Below are 24,389 nucleotides of genomic sequence, written 5' to 3'. Positions count from 1 at the left end.
GGCCCTGATCTCCTCTCCCCATACTTGAGACTGTCCCACCCTGCTGATTCCTTTAATATGAATATAATCTCTCTCCCAGTGGCTATCCTGGGCTTCTGCTAACCTGTTAATTCAGTTGTGCCTCCAATTTCAGCACTCATAGTAACACCAGACTTACTCTGCTGTCTTGTATTCCACCCGCAGGTTAACTCCCAAAGAGTTCTGCCATACACCCAGGTCATGTGACCCCTATCTTCCAGGAGCCAGGCAGAAAGCGAAGCCATCAGGGGGCCCTGAAGCAAGAGGAGGGACATGCCTGTCCGCGATTTCTCCAGTTACCTAACCATTGAGGAGCAGCCAGGTCCCTTTGAAAGCCGCACTGTGGGGCTCAGAGGACCCAGAAGCAGAAGACAGAGCATTACCTTGCTGGAGGTGCATGGAAATGGAAGGAACCCAACAATCCAGTATTATCACCATCCTGGCAGGGACCCACACCTGGCTCTGGGCAAAAATGTAGAAACTTATTTATGGGTGTAGAACCTAAAATGCTGCTTCTACCTTAGCCTTGGGTCGTTTGGATCCCGTCCCAAGGGAGCAGAAAGCCTAGATGTCTGCAGCACAAGCTTCTTTCTTCAGTACTTGTCCTTTAAATGTGTAAACTCAGGGGAAACATAGCCATCCTCCCCTTGAATGGGTAGCGGCATGGCCCACAGACACTGGACATTATAATCCCTTAGGAAAGTGCATAGATCAGTGCGACTCTAGAAGCATATTTTCCAGTTATGCATGAGCAGTTGCAAAGGGCAGTTGAAATACTGACCTATTCCCCTTGGTGGTCACTATTCACAACTCTCCTCTTCCTGGAGCAGCCTCATATAGACTGTTCATGAGAGATGGAAACATGGAAAAAATAACATACAGAAAGTAACATCCAGAACTGAAATTTCATCCCTGGAAGGATCACCATGGTGGCTTGCCTACTTTTGCCCTGGTGTGGAGAGAAATGAGACATGGAGGTCTTAAGCCAGATTGTCCTCCTCACCTCGGAGCAGTGGCCTAATAAATGGCTGGATTCCTGGACTGTTTCCCACCTTCTATATCTAATCATTTAATTCTTTTTTTCTCCATTTTGCGATACACAATTTTCACTTGATTTGGTTTAGCTGTGGGATGGTATTTACTTGCTGTACCCTTTCTTTATCCTAGTTTCTCCCTCTTAGGGAATCAGGAATAGCTGACCAGACACTGTCCAGCATCGAGCCTCCATTCTCAGTCCTCAGTTAGGCAAAGTGAAGCCCATTCTTAGGTGAAATGCAAGAAGACTTCCGCTGTGGTGAAACCTTCTTTGTGGCACCTCAGTACTTGTAGGATACATGTGTGTATATATGCTGCCACAGTGGTGTGAGCCACAGGACAGATGGTTGGGGACAGGAGGGAGGCAGGAGAGAGATATTCCAGTCTCCTTATTAGGCTGTCTTATGCCTAAGGGGAGGGCAGATTGTGTATAAGAAATAAAAGCTTTTTTCTTCACTTGAACTTTTTGTTTCCCACTCAATTAAGACACCAGTTAAATATGGAATGTACCTCCTTTCTTGAATTTGCTCATTTCATGGTGTTGGAGACCCTCAGCCCTAAACTTGGGGGCCATACCTTAACTACAGGTCTGTAATGGTGGACTAGGTTTAAGGAATGCTCTATTTGTTTGAGATTTCCATATCCCCATTAAGTAAGCCTTATGCACATACCTCATCTCCTTTGGAAAATGCAAAACAAGACAGTGACCATTTCCCTTACTTTTCCCTAGAGCTGTAGGTTCACATTAGGTGCAGCAGCATACACTTCTGAATGATAGAAGTCACTACTTTTCCCAATGTGGCCCACCCCTAGAAACTCAGGCAGCAAGCTGACACATGAACTAGCCTTCACTGCTAGATGTGGGGGAGAGAGGACAGTCTGAAGAGGGTGGGCAGCTCCTGGGGAGACATGCCTTCTATTAATAGAGATCCTATTGACTTCTGCTCTGACCTGGGACACAGAGAGTTTAAGTGACTTGTAAGGGTCCCACAGCCAGAATGTGAAGGTCACACCTGAACTTAGCTCTCCCTACCTTGCCATATTGTATTAGTCTGTTCAAATGTGTTCATTACCTAAGTATAGTTTCCCATTTCACCGTGGAAAAATGCTGAGCACACACTACTGCCTTCAGCTGCATGTCCATGTTTGGAGTCAATGAGCAGGTTAAGTCCACGTGTTTATTAGGCAAGAATGAATGACCAGATCAGGGAAATGTGAAGTCATGGAATCTGCCTTTGTGCTGATACCTCCTATACCTATCCTATGACACTTGTTACCCACTGTTCTGGGAACAATCCCAACTGTCTGGCTGCCAGAGGTCGGTGTGCCTTGACAACACAGTAATGGAAGGAGACCCACAAGACTTGTGTTGTACGATAATTTTTATTTTAAGAGTTACATTCACGGGAAAATGAACCTGTCCACGTGACATCACAGAGGCTCTGCGTACTACAGGTATCACACACCTCATCCAGGGGTAAGTCACAGGTCATCAGTAGGAAAACAAAGAGCTTCCAATATATGGAGGTACAAGGATGGGGAGGTGTCCTCCTGTTCTCTGAAAATTTGATCAGCCTTTTTCAAGGGCCCATGCAAAGATTTAAGACCATTGAACAAATAGACATTCCTGCTTTGGGTGCCCTGAAACACCATCCTGGTCAGGGGAAGTGTTTGCAGAAAGGAAGAGAGATCACCAGGACTTAAAAATACTTAATGTAGGTACCTCCATTAGTTAATCTTTTTGAGATAAAATTGACTGGATTCAGCACTTGTCTCAAATTTCACTTCTAGGAATACTTTTATGTTAGTCAGGGTTCTTTTGGGCACAGTGATACCAATAGCACCTTATGTCAGAGAAATTAAAATGGAACTTGTACTCAGCCTTCAGACTAAGGAAAAGTTCTTCTCTAAGTGAAACAGAACCTTGTCAGAAAATAACACCTCCTCCCCCTTAGGTGGCACACTAGGACAGCGACTCAACTAACTCAATCCAATTTATGAAGGATTTATAAGGGCCTTCTCAGGACCAAAAGGCCCAAATCAAAGTCCCAGAAGGTCTCTTTCAATGCTAACTTAGGCCCCTGTGCTCCAAAAAGCCTTTTCTCTTACAGAGGAGCTGTACCTTGCTACCTTAAATTGTGTAACTGTCTGCTTTGAAGCAAATGCTCTGACCCATCACATACTATTTTGATACTGTGAATAAACTAGTTAGCAGCAGTGAATAAACAAGGGCAGGCATTTGGCTCTCAAGACATAAGATAAACGAAGGGCCAACAACCTACACAGACTCATACCGTTGTTGGTCTGTGCCAGCCAGCCCTCTGAGGATGGGACTTGGAGAATGCACTAGAATACTGAATACTTCATAAATACCTGTGGCCAGCTCCTTCCTGAGAGAGGCTTCCTAAACCAATGCATTCATTTCATTTCCCCAATCTGACTCTTTCTAAATATCAATCTCACCACTTCATGGAAAAGAGATTATAACTTAAGAGTCTGCCAAGGCGGGAGAAATCTGGGAATGATGAGAGTAGGGAATAGACTACAGAACTCCCTAAGAAACAAGCCTCCTTCCTAAATTTCCATCTGGAAATGTCTAAATTACTTGCAGTGGGGATGGAGAGCTAATTCCTGGCTAGCTCTGGGTTAATGAAGGCAAGGCCTGTGGTGCCTCTTGTGGCCCTGGCTAGCCATGGCCATATAGGCCACGTAACATTTCACCAAACTCTGAGGATTCATCTAATTGTTTTTATTGCTTCCATTATGACTTAAAGTGAAAAGTCTGTTTTAAGTGACATCTGAATTGAGAGACCATGTCCTTAGGAAATGAATATTTATAGGGAACTCAAAATATTTATAGGGAGGTCAATGTGCACACAATGGAAGAGAATGCCTCCTCCTGGGCATCCCTAAGATCCTGGGCTTGGTTTGGCAAACCCAGGGCTAAGGCCAGGTTTCTAAGACTGGCCTAAGTTCTACTTGCCCTCGGGCCTCTATTGTGCCCATAGGCTGTCCATCAGAGAAGCCCCAAATTCTCTGCTCTCCCTTTCCCCTACTGTTCCTATACCATGTTTTGGTTCTTTCACAGTCCTTCCTCCTTGAAGGATAACCCATTCTGTTAATGTGCCAGTTTGCCCTCAGATATTCTGTGGAAATGACCGACAAAAAGCTTAAAAGTAGGTTTCGCTACCTTTGCCCCTCATTTCCAGACCTTTATCAGAATGTCTAAGGTGGAAGATAAAGGCATCATTTAAACAAACACCTGTAAAAGCTTTTCAAAACCAGAGCAGGTCATGCTCCGGACCACTTCCTCCCAGGCGGCCACAACAACTTTTTGTGGAGACTTGCTGGATTCTGGTAGAGTGCTCTACTCATGTGGAGAAGGGAGTAATTACCATGCCCCTTCCTAACAATTCCCTTCTAACTAACTGGCTGGCTTCCATCTTACTTGTGGCTTAGGGTAGATTTATTTCCCCAAAGCTTGGCAAAGTGGCACCCCACACATCATTCAGGACACAGAAGTCTGAATGGAGGACACCAGGGCCACAACCCACTGCTACTGAGCCACAGGTCTTGGGCCCAAGAGAGAACTTCAGTGTCCCCTTTCCCGTCTCACTCCAGCACTACATAGACCTGTGTGGAATGAAAAATTTAATACGTGAATACAGAGGTCATTAGATATGACAACTACAACTTTGTTCAATCCCGTCACAACAGATAACCTGGCAAAAGACATCACAGGAAAAAAAAATCTGAGTTTTGTTTTTCTGACCTGTGAAACACTCAAATTTATGTCATATTTCATCAAACAATTTCAAAGTGTCATATGATTTAACAAAAACAACCACAACACTACTCCAGGAAAAGGGCATCTGGGCCCAAAGTAGGGTGTCCATACAAGATTTTTGGTGCAAAGGTGGAAAAGTTCTCAAGTGTCCAAGGCAGCATAAATTAAGCTCAATAATTAGCCAAGCCAGTTTCATTCACTCCCCCATTACTAGGGCATCCCTGCTCTCCCCACCACCCTAAGACTGAGACTGGCCAAGATGCTGAGAACCCATAAGGCTACACTCCCAAGACGAGAAGTCTTTTCCAAGCTCAGCTCAGGATAGGCAGGAGGTAGCCAAAGTGACCTGCTGGTGCCCTGTTATTGTGGCAGGGTCCATCCTAGGCAGTGTGGGAGACCCTCAGCCAGCAACAGCTTTAGCCTCCTTGAGTGTGGACAGATGACCTGCATTCCTCTGTAAAAAGGGAAGGACCACAGACACTTGGAAAAATTTCAAGCCTCAACAATATAACAGTGAATTTGACTGCACAATTTCTGCTAAGCCAAAGTCAAGTTACTTTTAAAATGAGGAGCAAAAAAAAAAAATCTTATAAAGAGTTTAATGCACTATTCTAAAGGGTACCATCTTGTGTCTCAGCTTGAGGGTAAGAGACTTGGGGATGAAGGAATTCCCTTCTCTACCCAAGGAAGCTAGAGTGAACTTACATCTAGAGCAGCATGACAGAGTGGTCAGAGGACTGGACTTAAGGGTTAGGAAGAGCTGGGTTCAATGCCCATCTTTGACACTTACTAGCTTTGTAACCATGGGTAGGTCACTTAACTTACTCTCAGACTCAGTTTTCCTCACCTGTAAAATGAGGAAAATAATATATGTAATATATACTTCATTGGGTTATTAGAGTCAAATGAGATTAGGTATACAAAATGCTCTGTAAACTTTAAAGCACTATAGAAATGTCAGTTATTATATAATGACATTACATGTACTACATACACATACAAGACACACACACACACAATGGCATTACATTATAATGGTAGGCCCAGGGAAGGCTGTCCAAATGTAAATATTCAGGAAGCTAGGCTCAAGAACAAGATCTTTTGAGACCTTTCTCTTATCTGCCGGAGGGAGCTGAGAGCAAGCCTACATGAGGCATGACATGCCTTATGAACCCTGACATTTTCAGGACCTTCTAAATGTGTTTCTTCACTAGGAACTAAAGCAAGCCAGCATATGGCTTAAAGAGAAAGGGTGTCTCTGGACAATCCTACCCCTAAGGCAGGAAATGAGGTCTCTACCCCACTACCCTTCACAGGGACCCTCACCTGTGACCCTAAATTTTGTCCTGAAGGGAAAAGAGTGAGGAATAGGAGCTGGTGAAGGGATCAGGAAGAATGAAGCGTTGTATGCAGGGAAAAAATCACAGCTTTGGGGAACTTGAAAAAAAGATAAGTCTTCCACTTAATTGAGGATAGCTTTCCACAGAGAGATGCAAGATCTCCTATGGGAGTGCCTGGCCAGCAGTGTGACCCACTTTTATCACCAGGTTCTATGCCGGACAAGGTTCCTTCACATTTATTATTCCATGCAGCTTTAAGTAGTGTTCTCACTTCTATTCCCCTAAGCCTCTGGAAAGCACTCAATAGGCATCCTACGGAAAGAGATTTGATAGCGGCGAGGTTTCCAAGAACATTAAGATACTGTATGTATGATATATATATATATATATATATATATATATATATATACACACACACACACACACACACACACACACACATATGCATGAGCCCACCCTTTTCTCTTAAAAAAACAAAAACAACAAACTACATGTGCTCGCGAGGGAGTGCACGTACACGTACACACACACACACAAACACACACACACATGCTCCTGCAGTCCAATGGAGGAGCAGAACAACCCATTCAGAGGAGGCTCAGAAGCACATAAACTGGCCTCAAAGTTTGTCAGTTGTCAGTTCTCAGTTCTAAGCTAAGCCTGGGATTCAGCACAGAAATACAAAGAGGACATTTCTTCCACATCCAGGGTAGCGAATAGGGCCCCATTCAGATGGGCTTGTACAGCAGAGTGGTGACGTACTTCTTTTTGTAGCGATGAGTGGCACTGAGAACCATCACACTGTCCTGGAAGAGAGAGAAAAAGGGGCAACTAATTCCCCATTCCGAGGCTCAGCTCACTCACGCCCTAAGTACCACCAATTAGCCCCCAACTCTGAACATGCATTGATATCAAGTACTGGGATTAACTAGAGGCAAAACCAGAGGATGTTCTGGAGGAAATACCTCTGCAGTACTGTCTAAAGGGAAAGCCTAAAGCAAGAAAAACACAAAGACATTTTAGTGAATTTCTATCTCTTGCCAAAGCATATGCAGCTCTTATCTGCATGGAAGAGTCTACTTTCATTTGAGGAAAAATAGGCTACCTAAGGAAGTTCAAAATGGGCCCAGACCCCCAAATCTTCCCTAGAAAGAATGACCCAGTAGCTGAGCTCCAAAGACTTTAATTGGTTTTCCAAGTACCCTCCGGTCTGGGGATGACTCAAAGCCAGGCTAAACCCCTGTAAGAAGGAATGTCCTTGGACTAGGGGCTAGAACTCAGAAGGAAGCGCCATCTTCTGGTACCTTTGCTCCATACTATCAAATACTGTTTAAGCCACAGGGGGAGATGGCAGGTCTACCATTATCATGAAAGCCAAAAAACAGGCAGATGTAAATGACAAAAGGGAGTCTCTGAAATGTGATCAAAGGACAAAAGGATCCAAAAAGGCCAGATTGAGAAACTAAGGCTCTCTAAGAAGCTCCCAAATACAATATTACTCCACAGGCATTCTAGGCTTAATCACTGCTTACACAAGACAAAGGGAGAGGGCCAAAGAGTAGCAGAAAAAGAACCGGGAAGCAAGGCGGTGGAGGTAAGGGAGGTAGCTCCTTAGGAAGGCCTGGGCAACAGAGGGAAAGATGCTGTGATAATTAAGAGACATTTGCGTCCTTCTTTGTAACCTCAGCGGCTGGAAAACGCCTGGCACACAATATGTGCTTCATGAATGCACTTATCAGGTTCCTAAAACACAAGGTGAACCAGCAGGGATGTGCGTGTTTGGAGGTGATGGAGAATCTCTGGCTCTTTTTCAGTTAGCTCTAGTTCCTGAAAACTGAGGGGGCTAGAACAAAAGCATACGGCTTTACGGATAGCCTGAGAGTATGCTACAGGAAAAGAGAACCAGCTCAGACCACACCATTAAGAACATTGAGAGCTCCCTACAAGCTAGGTTCTTCTCCAGGTCTGAGGCTACCACAGAAGCTCCCAGTTGGAAGGGACCTCAGGGGACATGCCTCTAGTCTGACTCAGACCTGAACAAGTAGAATATGCCTGACAAGTGGTCACCAGGCCCTTCCTTGAAGACTTGTAGTGAGAGGGAATACAGAACTTCCATGGAAGGCCCGTTCTGCTTCTGGAAGGTTCTAGCTGTCAACTCCCAACATGGGAGCTGAAACTTGCAGCCCATGCTCCTAGGCTACCCTCTGGCACTGAGCAAAATAATTTTGTTCCACATTCCAGTTTCTTATTCTTTATGAATGGGGCCCTCTGGCTATGGACCCTACAACCTTACTAAAATATGGTGCCATTTAATGACTAATATGGAAGCAACAAATTGCTAATAGATAGGTTCATTCAAAGGCAGAGTAGTCCAATTACAGAAAACCAGTTGAGTCTGATGACAAAAAGCTTACCCCTAAGCAAGTGCCTTCTTGTCAACTGGTCACCACCAGTGCGTGTAGGGAGGAGAGGTCAGCAAGGTCAACAAGGTCAGCCTAACGCCTCTTTTACCATATACCCCTTCCAGGAATCCTTGTGAGTAGCCAGACCATCACTCACCTTAATGGACAATGCATACAGGTGGTTGAGCATGACATGGTTTGGTTCAGGAAGAAGTGCTGGGTCACACTGAAGGAGAGAAAGAAAACACCAGAGCTCAACACAAAGTAAAGAAATACCCGGAGCTCCCCTTCCTCAAAGGCCTTTTCCACTGGTCGGAAATTCATACCTAGAACACTAAAATGTAAAAACCCTAAGACATGAAATCTGCTTAATCCTTTTGAACAGATGTGAAATTCAAATCATACACCCTAGGCTCACACTGGAGATCTGAAGGCCAAAGATGGTAATGAAAATGAGTTATGTTGGTTACAGTTTTGGGTTAATAGTTCTTTGAGGGTGGAGAATAAGTCTTATGCTTCTTTTCTATGCCCCAAAGCACAAAGACGATATTAAATGCTCGATAAACACTTGCTGAATTGTGGTTCCATAAGTTGGTCTCAGCAAGCCAATATTCTGGGCCTAACAATATTAAAACCAACAGATGACTCCACGTTGGTACTGGTATTTCATGAAGCCACAACTCTACACTGGGGGAGGGGAACTTGGTGTTGTACTGCAGCATTAGATAACTGATACTATGTGTCTGCTCCTGAATCTGCATCTTCTGGAACTACTGACCTTTGGTTCACGATATTGTCATATAGGTGCAAATGATTTTTATGGAGGTCTTTCCATCTCCACTAGTTCTGAGAAGCCCTAAACCTTAAAAGGGCAGAGTGACAAGATACTCACAGAAATATTAGTGTCCTTGTTAAGAATAACCTGGAGAAGGTGAGGAGGAAGGATGGGTGGGGATTTGAAGCGCTCCTCAGATCGAAAGACATACATTTCCTGACCATAAAGCCCTGGTGGAGAACTGGATAGGTCTGAAAGAAATTTTCCCAAGTATTAGAGGAAAATGTGAATAGAAATCAAAAGACTTTTGAACCAGTGAAAGATGACCTTGTTGAAAGCTAATGCTATCACAATGATAGTCACTTACTCTTAGATATGGAAGGGACTGCTAATGCCAAGGAAAAGGGTCCAACTCACACCTGACCAAGAATCCCCTTTAGCGCATATCCAACAAGTGGCTATCTGGTCTTTGCTTGAAGACTGCCATTGAGGGGGAATCTGTTTCTCCAACTTCACATCATCAAATAAAAATGCTATTTGGCAAATTCATTTTTAAAATTAAAGTTAAATAAAATTAATTTTCCTTTGAAAATCTGTCAAGGACTCCTCAACACCTGCGAAAAAACTGAAGACATTTTCTGCTGAAATTCAACCAGGGTTAGGAATCACTGACTTAGTCTAAGATCCAAAAACAAAATATACTTTCATTTAACAAGACAGATTAGAGGACCAAAACCCCTGGCCTTAAAATGGGAGACACATACTAGAGTCAATATAAATACGACCAAAAGGGTGACTTCAGTCATTTCGGATCACTTGGCCATCAACTAATTCCTTCTTCAGAGCCATAAGCACTACAATGTCTTGTTATCTCTGCTGTGTGGAAATGGGGGAAAAGGTACCAAAAGAAATACTTAAGAATGAAATCTTGCATCTTTATTTGACTATTGCACTTTTAAATTGTCTCACTTTTACCACCTCCCTTGATAAATAAAAAGAGGTCAGAAATCATACAGCTGGTCAGTGCTTGAGCTAGGAATGGAGCACATCTTATATCATTCCCAAGAGGATGTTCTTTCCACTGTTACCATTAATTAATAAGGGGAAAGAAGCTAATAGAATAAGAAACTGGATAAGGGGAAAAAGATGCAAAGATGAAAGATAAACCACAGTGAGTAGGTATACTGGAAGGCAGTATAATTTGGTTCTATGTGCAGCCAGAATGGTCCTTGTAAACTACAATTTAATTGCCAAGACATATAGGATCCTGGAATAAGATAAGGACAGTAAGCAGATTTTTAGGCCACAGCTCTCACTGTCTTTTTTTTTTTGTGAGGCAATTGGGGTTAAGTGACTTGCCCAAGGTCACACAGCTAGTAAGTGTCAAATGTCTGAGGCCAGATTCGAACTCAGGTCCTCCTGACTCCAAGGCCAGAGCTTTATCCACTGCACCACCTAGCTGCCCCAAGAAGCTGAGGAAGGGCTAGAGAGGATTAGTTAAAACTATGTCCAAACACAGTCCATTCTTTTTTTTTTTTAAAGGCAATTGGGGTTAAGTGACTTGCCCAGGGTCACATAGCTAGTGTCAAGTGTTTGGTCTGAGGCCGGATTTGAACTCAGGTACTCCTGACTTCAGAGCCAGTGCTCTATCCACTGTGCCACTTAGCTGCCCCTCATTTTGTTTTTAAAATGCAAACAAGCAACTTTACAAAAGAGATTCTCTAATTATTTATATCTCTCCAAAATCTCTGCTTCCACATTCAGGGACTCTGAAATGTCCTCCTCTGAGCACACTCTGCTTTCATTCTACCTCTCTCTCTGCTACCCAATCTCAAACCTTGTTTACTATTCTTCATTCCAAGCTCCAAACCTACCCCTCAGTTATTTCCTAGGTCCACAAGTGATCTCATCCCCTTCTCTAGCAGACTGCCCCCCTAAGGGCTGCCTCTCTCCTGCCAACAAAGAAATGTTTCCCTATCTCTGCGGCCATTAACTAAAGCCAGACTGTCTCTGCTCATCTTCAATGACAATAACCAGCCTGGATCTCTCCTCTTCATGGCTAACCTTCCTGAGCAGGTCCCACACAAGAGGTGCCTCTACAGCCTTCCCCCTTACTCTCTTCTTAACTCTCTGCCCTCCCCAAAGTTACCAAGCATGTCTTAACTGCCAAATCTAATAGTCTTTTTTCAATCATCACCTTTCTTACCTCTAAACATTGTTAATGATCTTCTTTTCCTTGATATGCCTTCCTTCAAAGTTTTCCTGATCCTCCCTCCTTCACCCAAGGCTCTGTCCTCCTCTCCCTCTATATTCTTTCTCTTAATAATCCCATCAATTCCCATGAATCCAATTATGGCCTCTCTGCCCCTGATTCTCAGATCTATTTCTCTAGCCCTGGCCTCTGTCCCCATCTCCAGTCTCATACCTCCAACTGCCTCTTAGGTGTCATCGCACCTCACCTCCAGATCAGTGCAGCAGCCTGTTGGTTTGTCTGCCGTACATCTCCCTCCACGCTAGTCCACCCTCCACTCAAATGTCAAAATGATCTTCCCAAAGGGCAGGTCTGACCACGTTCGGGCCCCTCTTCAGCAATAATGGCTCCCCATCACCTTCAAGATCAAATGTAAACCTCTGTGCTCCAGGGATGCTGGCGTCCTGGCTGATCCTCTCACAACAGGCTCCATAATCCAATTTGGGGAGTTTCTCTGGCTGTTGCCCATGCCTGGAATGTTCTCTCCACCTCACTCTCCCTCCTTAAGTCCCAGCTAAAATCCCTTTTCTCCAGGAAGCCTTTCTTGAGCCCTTAATTCCAGTGCCTTCCCTCTAAGATTATCCCGTCAGTCCTGTAGTATCTTGTTTGTACACAGCTGTTGGCATGCTGGCTTCCCTTTAGACAGTCAGCTCCCTGAGGGCAGTGCCTGTCTTTGCCTTTCCTTGTGTCTGTCCTTAGTGCTTAGCACTGGGCCTGGCACATAAGAGAAGCTCACAAACTTCCTGCTGACTCACTCTTTTTTGTTAATGTCCATACACATTTATTCATTACAGTCAATGTGTAGGGATGATCTCATGTTCTGGTTTTCAATTAGGTACTTCCACATACAGGGTTCACGTGTTTGCCATTGCTATGGCGATTCAACAGTGACAGATCTAGGGTGCAGAATGAGACACATATTTTCATTATTGTTGTTTGTCCTTAATTTTCAAAGAGGACCAGTGACATTATGGGGTGATGTCTTGACCTGTATTTTTGTGCACCATCAATACTGTTTTCACTGTGCTTATTTATCACAATTCCATCACACTGTTTATCCATGACTCTACTTTTGGGACATCTGGTTATATTCAACTCTCTATTGTATTCTACCTCCCCCGCCAAAAAAAAAAAACCCAACCAAGTAGATAAATTAAGAGGAAAAAATGAGTTCTTTTCTTCTGAGGGCACTTTCTGATTTTCAAAATTTAATCGAAAATTTTTAGGAAATAAAAGCATACAAGTTTTCTTCCTCTAATTTTTCTTTTTCACCTACCAGTCCTTATCAACCATAGTAAGCTGAACCAATTCCCAATGGAGCAGGATAACCAGTATGATCTGGAACCTGAGGACCACCGGGCCCTTGGTATGGCTACCAATAAGAAGGCACAAGGGCAGTAGTTGTCTAAGTGAGTTATACTTGGATAGAAATAGCAAAAAGCAAAGAGAGGAAACGATCCAAAAGCTTACGATTAGGTGATCAAGAAGGTATCAAAATAAGAAATTTCTGCTTTACAAAGAAAGAAGGCGAGAGAGTTCTTAGGAAGGCAGGTATATTTTAAGGTGGGTTTTGTAATAAGATCAAAATACAAGTTACCTCGACATGAAGTCTCTGAACTCTCCATGGAATCTAACTTCAGAGCATCAAACACCTCAAAATCAGACTTTTTGACATGTATCAGGTTGTTAATAGTACCAAGCTGGCTGGTAACAACAGGCTGAAAAAGAAAAATGAAAAGTGCAATGAAGTCCCTTTCCAGAATTACCTCCTTTTTGCTGAAAACACTCACGCCTGATCTTTGTCTTTCACCAAGAAATGGACACTCAACAAGAGTTGGGCCAGATCAACAATCCGCAACTGCACAACCTCCTAACAAGAATACCACAGCACAAACTCCAGCATGCCTCACTTAGAGCTGTTTCTTTCCTTCAGTTCTGACAACAACATATGTAAGATATGACAGGAGTGAATTTCACTTACCACTTATTAAGCACCTACTCCAATGAGTGAAGGCACACCTAGTGTGTCTAAGTGTTGGGCAGCAAAAGGAATTAAAGGTAAATAAGTCGTATTCCTTGCCCCCTAAGAACTCATGGTCTATTAGGGGAAATGGTATATTCACAAACAGCTATAAAAACAATAATGCATTCAATCTGATTCAGTGCATCATGTCCACTACACACAAGGCACATAGCTTGTGTTGAGAGAAAATTTCTTTTAAATTTTTCACAAAGTTCTTTTCTTATGACTCTATATCATTATCCTAAGAGGAAAGTGAGACTTACGGAAATTAGATGTCTTGCCTATAATCACAGAGCTAATAAATATCAGCATCAGGGAACAAAAACAAGTCTTCTGACTCAGTTCTACTGGAGTCTCCTCACTGTGCTAAAAAGGGATAATGTGATTAGTATAAAATGGATGGACATTGTCCTGAATACACAGGTCAGAGATGTGAGAAAGCACTTCCTGCAAGGGGAATCAAGGAAAGTTTCATCGAAAAAACAGCATTTGAGCTAAACTTTGAAGGAGGCAAGGGATTTTAACAGCTGGAAATGTGGGAAAAGGAGAAAGAGCCTTCCAAGAACAGGACACCTTTTGAGCCAAGTTAGAAAAGGCAGGGCATGTTTGGAACTATTGGTAAATAGTACAGTTTGGTTATAGTATAAACTATACAAGGAAGAGAAGCATGACAAGAGGCTGCAAAAACAGATCAAAGAGGGCCTTGAACACCAGGATAGATTTGGACTTTATTCAATACCAAGGCAATTAATAAGCATGTTTGGTTTTGTTTTTGTTTTCCTTTTTTAATGGAAGATAACTGAATAGGAGATGTGATTAGTCTTCCTAGTAGATAACACATCTTATTTGGCAGTGCTGTGTAGGATGGATTGGAAGGCTGGTACACCAAAGATGATGACATCAGTTAGTAAACTATTCTAACAGTTTTAAGTGAAAGGTGATGAGGGCCTGGCCAGGATGAGAGTAACACAATTCCAACAGTTCACTTACCTCTGATGGATCATGGACCCACTGGCCATCCACGAAAAACTTGTACTGGTGCTCACCCTCGGGGAGGTCCAAAATGGCAACAAAATCATTGTGGCTACAAGGAAATGGAGAATAAGAAGAAACTGAGACTCTATTATTGGGTTCCCACGGTTCAGTTGCCATAATTAAATCTGGAGCCGAGTTCTGTCCCTCCTCAAATCTTCCTTAAATGCTCTGTCCTTCTGCCCTTGCATTTTGCTTCAATAATTTAAGGATCTGTGATTTATTTTAGCATAGATACTCCCTTCACTGACACAGAATGAAGACCTTCTGTGACTCAAGAGAGGTTCTTCAAGAGTCCAGCAGGGGCTGAACAATCCATGACTATGCAGCCCATCATCGGGTAACAAAGATCCCTCCATACCTTCTAGCTTTAACGCACGGTCTTCTTGGGGCAGGTGCTGTCATTTTTCATCTCTGCATCCCCAATTGTCTTACAGAGTTGCCATTTAATAACTTATTGGAATGGCATGTTATATTGACATAAGGGCTATTTACATATATTTACATATAGCTGTACTTAACACAGGAAAAAATCCCTTATAGTGTGGAGTAGAGGAAACAGCACTGGACTGGTGCTAAGAGCACCAACGACATGAGGTCCCTTCTCCTCCACTCTATTATAACCATGCAATATTTACATGAATAATTGTCACCTATTTCTAATAAATTCTACGCCAAACCTAATATATATAGAGAGAGGGTCAAAAAGGCTTTGTTCCATGAAGCAATTTATTTTTAGTTAGCCATGCCAAGTCAGTCCACACAAAGTGATCCTCCAGTCTGAGACTGGGAAGAAATTAGGTGGTTTTAAGAATATAAGCCCTGGGTAGAAATAACTGAGAGCCGCCTTTTAATATTTTTTCAGTTTCTTCCCTAGAGTACTGTCTGACCTCCAAGGACCGTGTGGATAAAAAGCTCATGATGAAAGAACTTCCACTTTTGGAGGAAGAAATGATGTCTAAAAATGCTGCCTAGGATCAAAGAATCATCCATTTTAGACCCAGAAAGACCTTAGAGACTGTCTACATTACAGAGCTCAAGCAGAGTGACTTGCTCAAGGGCACTCACTGAATCTGAGTAACCACTTAAAATGTCTGCTTGGATGATGCCAACTCCTCAGTAATAGATGAAACCCCCAGGGAGAAAATGAAATCTACTCTACGATGCCATTTCTAGAAGTGCACGGTGGCAAAAAACTGGGACTCCTTCTACTTGGCTTTGAAAGTCCAGCCCTGCCATTTACTCTCTGTATGAGCTTCTCTAGGTCTCGGTTTCTATGGCTGTAAAATAAGGGGGTTGGATTAAATGACCCCTAAGGTCCTTTTCTAGCACTAACTCTACATATGAGCTTATGAAAATATGTTCTCCCCAACACATTTATCCTCTTCATAACATATTTACTAGTGCTTTACAGTTTAAAAAGAACCTTTGCCAACAATATCTTATTTCATATTTACAAATACCTGGTGGGGTAGGTGAGGTAGGTATCATCATCTCCATTTTACAGATGAGGACACTTAAGCTTAAGAGGAGACATATGTCTTAGCCCAAGCTCTACCCTCTAGTGAGAAGTGCTGTCAGAACTCAAACTAATGCTCCATCTAGTACTCTTTCTACTATAACATATTCTCTCTCTCTCTCAACCCTCCCTACCCCCCTAAAAAACCCCCACTACTATACTGACACCTTATAAGACTTGGGGTAGTATATCATTCTGAATGACATGAAGCCACCATCACAGAAGCAAAGAATTTCAGAGCTGGGGGGAACCTCAGTGTCCCCAAAAGAAAGACCACTCCAACATATGGGACAAGAGGGCATCCAGCCTCTGCCTGAAGACCTTCCATGGGGGATGATCCCCCACTTCCCCAGGTAGGCCATGTCACTTTGGGCAACTCTCATGGCTAAAAGGCATTTCCTGACATCAAGTCTTAATTTATTCTTTTTCCACCCATTCTTGTTTGCTGCCTTTTGGGGCCATCCACAACAAGTCTCATCTCTCTTCCACATGACAGCCTGCCAAGGACTTTAGGACAACGCTCATATCCCCTTGAGGTTTTCAGCCTAACTGTCTCTTCCTAGACTCCATCAAAAGGGGTTTAGTTACCAAAAGTATACGATGGGACTTCATCTGTGGTCTCAAAGTCTAAGATTCTTTGGTGCATCAATGTTATAAATAACAGTCCAGGTACCGTATGGCAGGAAAAGACTGGCCACAGGGCTAGACGCTTTATGGATGATCCTTAGGAGGTATAGCTGTAATTCTGTTATTCCTCTTGGGAAGAGGGGATATTCCCAGTTTGAGAACCTAGGGATCCACTACAAATACCTATCTTTACCTCTTAATGAGTGGGATTTTGGCACTCCAGTTGTTGAAGGATCCAGAGATGAAGACTTCCTTGCCTCCCTCAGACCATCGGATGACTGTGGGACGGGCCTGCTGCATGGGTTTGACAGAGTCCTCCAAATCTTGCTGCCAGGACACAAACTCTTTGTCCCCAGGGAACTGCAAGAAAAAATACCCAGGTCATCCCTGGAATCAAGTAGAGCACAAGTGCTCAGAAAGGAGGCCGACTGCTGCCCACACTGAGGGGCTGGGCTTGCCTTAGACATGATCATCTCTATAACATGCTTTGAATAATCAACTACTACTGAATTTTGGATGTACCACAAAAAGATACACCAGAAAAAGTGGGTTGGAGTAGCTAAAGTTCAAGGGTTACCAAACCTCAGCCTAATAAACAGACCACCACTAGTAGAAATTTCCTTAGTCAAGTACAGACTAGCTTAGAATATAGCATATGAACACTGGGTTTTCCTTCTGATACTATCGACGACTGCAGGCAAGTCATTCTACCTTTTCGGAGCGGCTGCCTCTCCATAAAATGAGCTCCATAAATCAGGATGAAGGATGCTGTAAGTACTGTGAGTTTCTCTGCTTTACTTATGAGGCTCTGTTGCTATCTTTAACATTTACCAAGTGACACTATACAACTAGAAGATGGTGGGATTTTTTTTTAAAACCACTATTAAGTCAGTCATGCATTTGATAGGGAAATAGATAACTTCCAGTTTTTAATTGTAATAGGTCAACAAATAATTCACGAATCACACTTGATTAGTAGTTTTCAATAACAGAAAGGGAATCAGGCATATTATGAAGAATTATCAAAGTCAATGATCAATTTTTCACAAATTTGGAGGGAGGTATATAAAACCTCACTTACCCTGCTCAATCTGCTCTAAGTTAATTAATTTAAAAATGTATGGGTGGAAGGCTCTAGAGACTTAGAGAAGAGGAGCAGTGATGATGCCAGAACAGCTCCCTTTAAGTAAGGCAGTGCCAAACTCCCCTGATGTTTACAGAATACCAGAAGAGTTACTCACTTGGCTTCTTCCACTACTGTCCTCTACCCAGCCTCAGATAACCAGAGTGAGAAGACAAATAGAATCTTCAAAGCTTTGTTAAGTTAAAAAGAAAACGAAAATCTGGTGGTAACAACTACAACCCCCCCCAAAATAACCACTATAATTTCTTTTCATCTAGCATTTTCTTTCCAACAGCTGAAGTGATTCTCTGAATTTCTCAAAGCTTCTCCAGAAGACAATTTATGTAAAGAGATAAAGCACAAAGAAAGCAAAGTTAGAATATTATACATACCTATAATGACTATATTCTAAAAATGACACCAATGCCTCATAGGCACACAACATTAAAAAGAGAAAATAAGATGTTATCAGAACTTCAAGTTTAAATAGTGTTTCTTATTATCAAAATGTAAATAGTTCAGCATTTATCCTATTATTTAGAATTTTATTTCTCATTCTACTTGCTCGTTTTTGTTGAGACTATAACTAAATTTGTAATAAAATACCGTATAAGGCACATGGATAGCAAACACTGGAAAAGAGTCAATATCATTTCCCCAATTTATACATTGAGTCAGCTGGAAAACAAAAACCAAAAACCCTAATCTTTCAGACTCCAGCAGTTCCCTCTCAGATGGGGTCACACAGCACTCAATGCCACACAGATATCAACACCAGCTGCTTCTGGGAGATGTCCTTCTACCAGTACAGATTCCAACCCTGGAGTATTAAGTTCCATGGAGTTGTCCAGAGCGGAGAGGGATACAGTTAGCTAGTATCTGGGGTTGGATTTGAATCCAGATCTCCCTGGCACCGTGCTCAGCACTCTATCAACTACAATATGTTGCCTCTTAAAAAAAAAAAAGATATCTCAGGCAAACAACCCAAAACAACCATCAAGACAAAATGAATTTTTAAAAATCCTGCTTTATTCTCTACCTGTAAGAGGGCTAAGAGTTAAGGCCAGTTCAGACCCAAAGAGCCTCCAGAGACCTGAAGCCCAGGGCTCCTCTTAACTCTGTGTGTGTGTGTGTGTGTGTCTGTGTGTGTGTGTGTGTGTGTGTGTGTGTGTGATCCCTTTAGTAATCTGGTGAAGTCTATGGATCCTTTATCAGAATAATGTTGTTACATAAATAAAATACACAGAATCATAAAGGAAACCAATTATATTGAAAGATGTTGTTTAGTCTTTCAGTCTTGTCTATGACCCCATTTTCTTGGCAAAGATACTGGAGTGGTTTCCATTTCCTTCTCCAGCTCATTTTACAGATGAGAAAACTGAGGCAAACAGGGTTAAGTGACTTGCCCAGGATCACACAGCTAGTAAGTGTCTGAGACTGGATTTGCATTCAGGGCCTTCTGATTCTGGGGCTGGCATTCCATTCACATAGGTACCAAACATTTTTTAAAAACCAAGTTCACAGAATCTAAGCTAAGAATCCTTGCTCTGAAATGCTAAATTGCAAAGCACGTGGTGACCTGCATGGGTGGGAGAAGCTCTGCCATCCGAGAGCTCACCTTGTCAATGAGATCCCAGGTCCAGGCTCTACCCGTATTCCTACAAGCACCAAAAAGGTAACAGAGGAAAAAGACACGATCCAAGAGGCTCAAATTCAGGGGCAGTGACCCCGGTCTTTGTTCAGGATGTCGGGCACCACACTGACAATCTGGCGAATGGGGAAAGGCTACTTTTTTCCATACCTTGAAATCAGGGTCTGTTTTTGTCTAACCTAAATGGCATACAACTGTTAGAAACTGGGGGAATGCCTTGGCCTGGACAGTGACCATCTCTGGAGAGCCTGTTCTTCCTAGTATGGTAAATAAGAGGAAGGGGATTAAACTCTGAGCCATCATTCTAGGAAATGGGAATCTAGGGAAAGGATCATAGAGGCTTCTCCATGATTTAATCAAGAAAGCAGCTTAGCTGATATGAGGAAGAGGGAAAAGATAAAATACCAGGATATGTTTCTACTATCATTTATCTCCACCTCCCAAACTGAAATCCTTTTTTCAACCATGTACTGATAAAGTAAACAAACTGCAGAAATAAGACATGCTGTGTCATCAGCGGATTAAATTACAAACTTGGCTAGGCAGGAAGAGAAGTATTAGGCACACCCCTGCCTCCTCAGAAAAGACCCAAATACTATCTCTCATTTTATTTTTAATTCATCAAGTTAGGATACATGAGTAATTCCAGAACTCATTATTGGCTTAATCTAGTTCCCACATAAAATTTCTCAATATTATCAAAGCTCCATTCCCTTCTAAATCTAAAGTTAAGGTCATTCTAAATTTCCCTAGGTGGCTTCCTTTAGGAATTCTGGAAACACCCCCAAATGCCTAGGAATCCTTGGATCTGAGACATTTTGAGATACTACTGAAATGAGGGGGAAAAATCTATTTAGTTCAAGAATGTGCTGCATAAGCCTCACACTATCTTTAAAACTGGGGAGGAAGCCCCAAACACAGGTAGTGTCTCCCTCCCCTCCTGTTCTTACACCCAAAGTAACCAGTTTGGGAGCAACTCACCTCTTCAATCACTATACTTTTAAAACATAAACAAGACTAGGTAAATCAACCATCTCTTGTTCTCATAAACTGCTCTGCAGTTAAATCTAGACAAATAAAAGAGTGAGGACACCAGTGAAAAAAGAACTAGAATAAAATAGAGACAAATTTGTAAAACCAAACAAGGCAGTGGATATCCAAAACCCAGGTGCAGTCAGAGAAGCCACAGTAGGAAAGTGTCAGGCAGTGGTAGCTGATAAGATTAGAACTTTAGGGCCAGAAGGGGCCTCAGAGGGCATGGAGTCCACACGACCCAGGCACAGAGACTTGCCCAAGGTCACACAGCTTGTGTCTGAGACAGAATTTGAGCCCATTCCCTGACTCCAAGCCGAGGCTACCTCTAGCCATTGTCAACTCAGCACACTTCCCCCTTTTTTCCTCAACACAAGCCGCACTTAGGGGGTTTGAGATCCATTAGGACAGCCTGAGTCACAAGCCCAATCCAAGCCATTTTAGCAATGTCTCCCACAGACTAAAACCCTGGAAATGACCAGGACCCAACAGCAGAGACCCTTCTTTTGGGTGCTTCTGCTCCCAAATAGGGAGAGCCCACAGAGCAGGCAGGAGGAGCCCCACCTAGAAAAACAACAAAACCAATATATCACATTTAATTTAATCATTCAAAAAGCCTTAAATTAAATATCTACTAGAAGTGAAAGGGGCATCTAGCCCAAGCCCGGGTAGAGAAGCCCCTAAACAACAAACATCCCAGACCTTCATTCCTCTCCAGACCATCCTCCTGACCCTCCCAGATTTCCTCCTCAGTTAGCACATAGCACAATTAACACTTGTTGACTTGACCAGACAAGTGGCCAAATACACTGTGGCTGAGGACCTAGTAAAGGAAAATCCACTACCTCGAAAAGCCAGGGAACCCATTTTTGGATAGCTCTCCCGGTTAAATGATTTGTAATCTCCTTCCCTGTAACTGCCACCCACGATTCTCAGCTTGTTGTCCTGGGGCCAAGCAGCACAGATCTAATCCTTTTTTCCATATGACTGCCTGTGGGAATACCTGAAAGCAGCTATCATATCTCCACTAAAGTTTTCTCTTCAGACTAAAACATCCTCCCCTTCCTCAACTAATTCTCATACTGTATGATCTTCAGGGCCTGCCTAAAGTCCTTCTGGACATTCTCCAGTTTCCTAAGATCATATATTTAGAGCTGGGAGGGATCTTAAAGGTTATCAAGTCCAACCCCCTGGTTTTAAAGATGAGGAAACTGACGCACAGAGGAATCAAGTGAATTATTTGCCCGGGGTCACACACCCAGGTTTACCTGGCTCCAAGTCCAGAACCCTTTCCACTACACCACACTGTCTTATCAATGGCTTTCCTCTCAGAACTGAATACAACATTCCAATAATCCTACACAATCAATCAATCAATCTGTCTCTCTCCACACTATGACTGCATTATATTCTTAGGTTGTGTAGCACTGTTCTCATATTAAGCTTGTGGTCCAACAAAATCCTCTGATCTTTTGAGATAAAAAAAGTCAATGCTCTCCCCAAATCTCCTACTTGTGAAGTCAAGTAACCCTTATATCTGATCTTCCTAATCTGAGACCCTAGCCCCCCTCTCCCCACCCCCGTGGATTTCAGAGGATCTGTAAACTTGTATGGGGCGGGGAGGAGGGGAAGAAATGACATTTTTATTTTCACTAACCTCTAACTGAAATTTGGCATTTCCTTCAGTCATTTAAAAACATTATTTTCATGCATGAGGTCCATAGACTAAGTTGCTTAGCAAAGGGGTACATGACACACACAAAGTGAAGAACCCCTGATTTAGACAGACAGTTCTAAATGATGCACAGTTTTTCCTTGTAATCCTCCCAGTCACCCACTCTCAAATCATCCCTAGCTCGTCATTTCCACTCACCCCACACATCCATCCAATCTATAGCCAAACCTCCTTGTTTCTACCTTAGCAACACCTCTGCTATACATGCCCTTCTCTCTTTCAACAGTCATCAACTCATGCTTGGACTATTTCAACAACCTGCTGTCTGCTCTACTACTTCTCCCCTATCTACAGCCAAAGGCCACCTTCCTATAGTCCTCCCCTACTCAATAAAATACTCTGCTTCTCACCATAAGGAAAGAATCCAACAAGGAGAACAATTAAAAAAAAAACCTGAATGCTCTCTATTACTTCCAGGAGATAGATATAGATATAGATATATATAAATATATAGATATATAAATATATAGATAGATATAGACAGATATATAAATATATATATACACATACACACATACATATCTATATGTATATACATATATACACGTATGTGTATATGTCTATACATAAACACACACACATATGTGATACGTATGTAGTAGGTATATACTTCTGTCTGGCTTTTAGACCCCTTCATAGCCTAGCCCTCCCCACCCCTCCAGTCTTCTCACTCTTTACTCCCTTCCACCCATTCTATGATCTAGTGACACTAGCCTCCTTGCTCTTCCTCGAACATGACACTCCCATCTTCCGACTCTGCTGTCCCTACAGGTGTTTCACCACCTGGCTTTCTTCAAGATTCAGGTCAAATCCTACCTTTTGCAAAGTCTTTCCCTTCCCCCCGCCCCGCCCCTCCTCTGACAAGACCTCCCATCCATTCACTTTACATCTCAGGTCAGTACGCAGTGAGGGTGTGCATGTTCTTTTCCATTACAATAGACGTTCCCCGAGGGCAAGGCCTGCTCCTGCCTTCCCGGGTGGCCCTTCCCTGCGCTTGGCTTCAGACCGCGGGCTGAGCTGACCTCATCTGCCCCCTGCACCGGCCACCCATTCACGCCGGCCAGGTCTTGCTCAAAACCATTTTCCACCCGTGACAGCTCTGCGGACCCTTGAAGACGGCTCCCACGGAAGCCTGGGCGGATCCCGAGGCCAGGCACACGCCGGGAGAGCAGCGCGCCCAGGCGCACTCCTGCAATGACCAGCCTGGACACTGACCGACCCCCGAGGCCAGCTCGGAGCCGGGCCGGACCGCGGAGGGGAGGGGGCGCGGGGAGCCTGCCCCCCGCCGCGCGCTGCGCACCTTGGAATCGGGCACGCTGAAGACGCTCGGGTCGTCCGTGCTGCCCACCATGATCTTGTGAGGGTGCTCTTTGCCGTGCGCCTGCCCGCCGGCGCCATCGCCGCGGTGGGACTTGGAGCCGTGGCGCTCCCCGGGCACCCGATCGCTCGTGGTGTTACCCATGGCGGCTCGGGGGGTCCTCAGCGGGGGGGTTGCGTTTGTCCTCCCGCCGCCGCCCCTCTCCGGGCCTCCTCAGGGCACCACCCCCTCCTTCTCCGGGGAAGACGGCGAGCGGGAGCCCGGGATCCCCTGCCTTCCTCCGACTGCTCTCCGGGAATGCCCCGGGACGGCCACCCCCCACCGAAGAAGCCGCCCCATTCGCCTCAGTAGCGGAGCGCCCTCCTCCGGGGAGAGGGAGGGGCGGGGAGGCGGCCGCGCATGCGCAGAGCTGGTTGCTCTGGCGCCTGGGGGGGGCTCAATAAAGTTATTGAAACGGAAGGGCCGGTGGTTCGCGTTTCCTCCTAAAATGGCGAAGAAGCCGCCGGGGGCCTTCCCCGCCCTCCCCGCCCCTCTAGGCGCGAGGGCGTCTTCTCGTTGGTACTGGAGGCGGCTCGGTGGGCGTGGTCCGGGCGGAGCCCCGCGGAAGCCAGGGGCGGCCTCTCTGCTCCGGAGCCTCGCAGTCTGAGTGTGGAGCCAGGCGAGATGGTAGCGTCCCGTTCTATCCACTGAGAACTGAGAACTGTGTCTCGGACACATAACA

The 24,389-nt window shown here is 43.9% G+C and overlaps 2 protein-coding genes across 8 annotated transcripts in view; one reads left to right on the top strand and one right to left on the bottom strand.

Annotated features, from left to right (window-relative positions):
• PDE4DIP (phosphodiesterase 4D interacting protein) overlaps nucleotides 1-1,515 on the top strand; it is a 279,980-nt gene extending 278,465 nt beyond the window's left edge. For 6 of the 7 annotated variants that reach the window (XM_021003403.2, XM_021003385.2, XM_021003377.2 and 3 more), the window contains one exon: nucleotides 240-1,515. In XM_021003403.2, the coding sequence (XP_020859062.2) occupies nucleotides 240-329 (90 nt within the window). In that variant the 3' untranslated portion in view covers nucleotides 330-1,515. Of the gene's footprint in view, nucleotides 1-183 lie in introns of all 7 variants that reach the window. The other variant, XM_021003358.2, reaches the window with a different exon arrangement.
• A 902-nt stretch (nucleotides 1,516-2,417) lies between these two features.
• On the bottom strand, nucleotides 2,418-24,068 carry PRKAB2 (protein kinase AMP-activated non-catalytic subunit beta 2). The gene is made up of 7 exons (XM_021003432.2): nucleotides 23,651-24,068; nucleotides 17,003-17,169; nucleotides 14,622-14,715; nucleotides 13,206-13,326; nucleotides 9,475-9,608; nucleotides 8,740-8,808; nucleotides 2,418-6,986 (listed from the first exon to the last, which is right to left on the bottom strand). The coding sequence occupies exons 1-7, from the start codon at nucleotides 23,810-23,812 to the stop codon at nucleotides 6,909-6,911; spliced, it is 825 nt and encodes a 274-aa protein (XP_020859091.1). The 5' UTR covers nucleotides 23,813-24,068; the 3' UTR covers nucleotides 2,418-6,908.
• Between the last annotated feature and the right edge of the window lie 321 nt (nucleotides 24,069-24,389).

The sequence above is a fragment of the Phascolarctos cinereus genome, unplaced genomic scaffold (assembly GCF_003287225.1).
Source record: "Phascolarctos cinereus isolate Bilbo 61053 unplaced genomic scaffold, phaCin_HiC Scaffold_5;HRSCAF=322, whole genome shotgun sequence".
NCBI classification, from domain to species: domain Eukaryota; kingdom Metazoa; phylum Chordata; class Mammalia; order Diprotodontia; family Phascolarctidae; genus Phascolarctos; species Phascolarctos cinereus.
The sequence above is the reverse complement of the archived record's forward strand: the minus strand, read 5'-3'. Positions and strand labels throughout refer to the sequence as shown.

Excerpts from the sequence above, each read along its gene's own strand:
- PRKAB2 (XM_021003432.2), bottom strand. The coding sequence starts at position 23,812 with ATGGGTAACACCACGAGCGATCGGGTGCCCGGGGAGCGCCACGGCTCC. Across the intron at positions 17,170-23,650 it reads TCAGCGTGCCCGATTCCAAG|TTCCCTGGGGACAAAGAGTT; the intron begins GTGCGCAGCGCG and ends TTTTTCTTGCAG. Across the intron at positions 9,609-13,205 it reads TTCAGAGACTTCATGTCGAG|ACCTATCCAGTTCTCCACCA; the intron begins GTAACTTGTATT and ends AATTTCTTTCAG.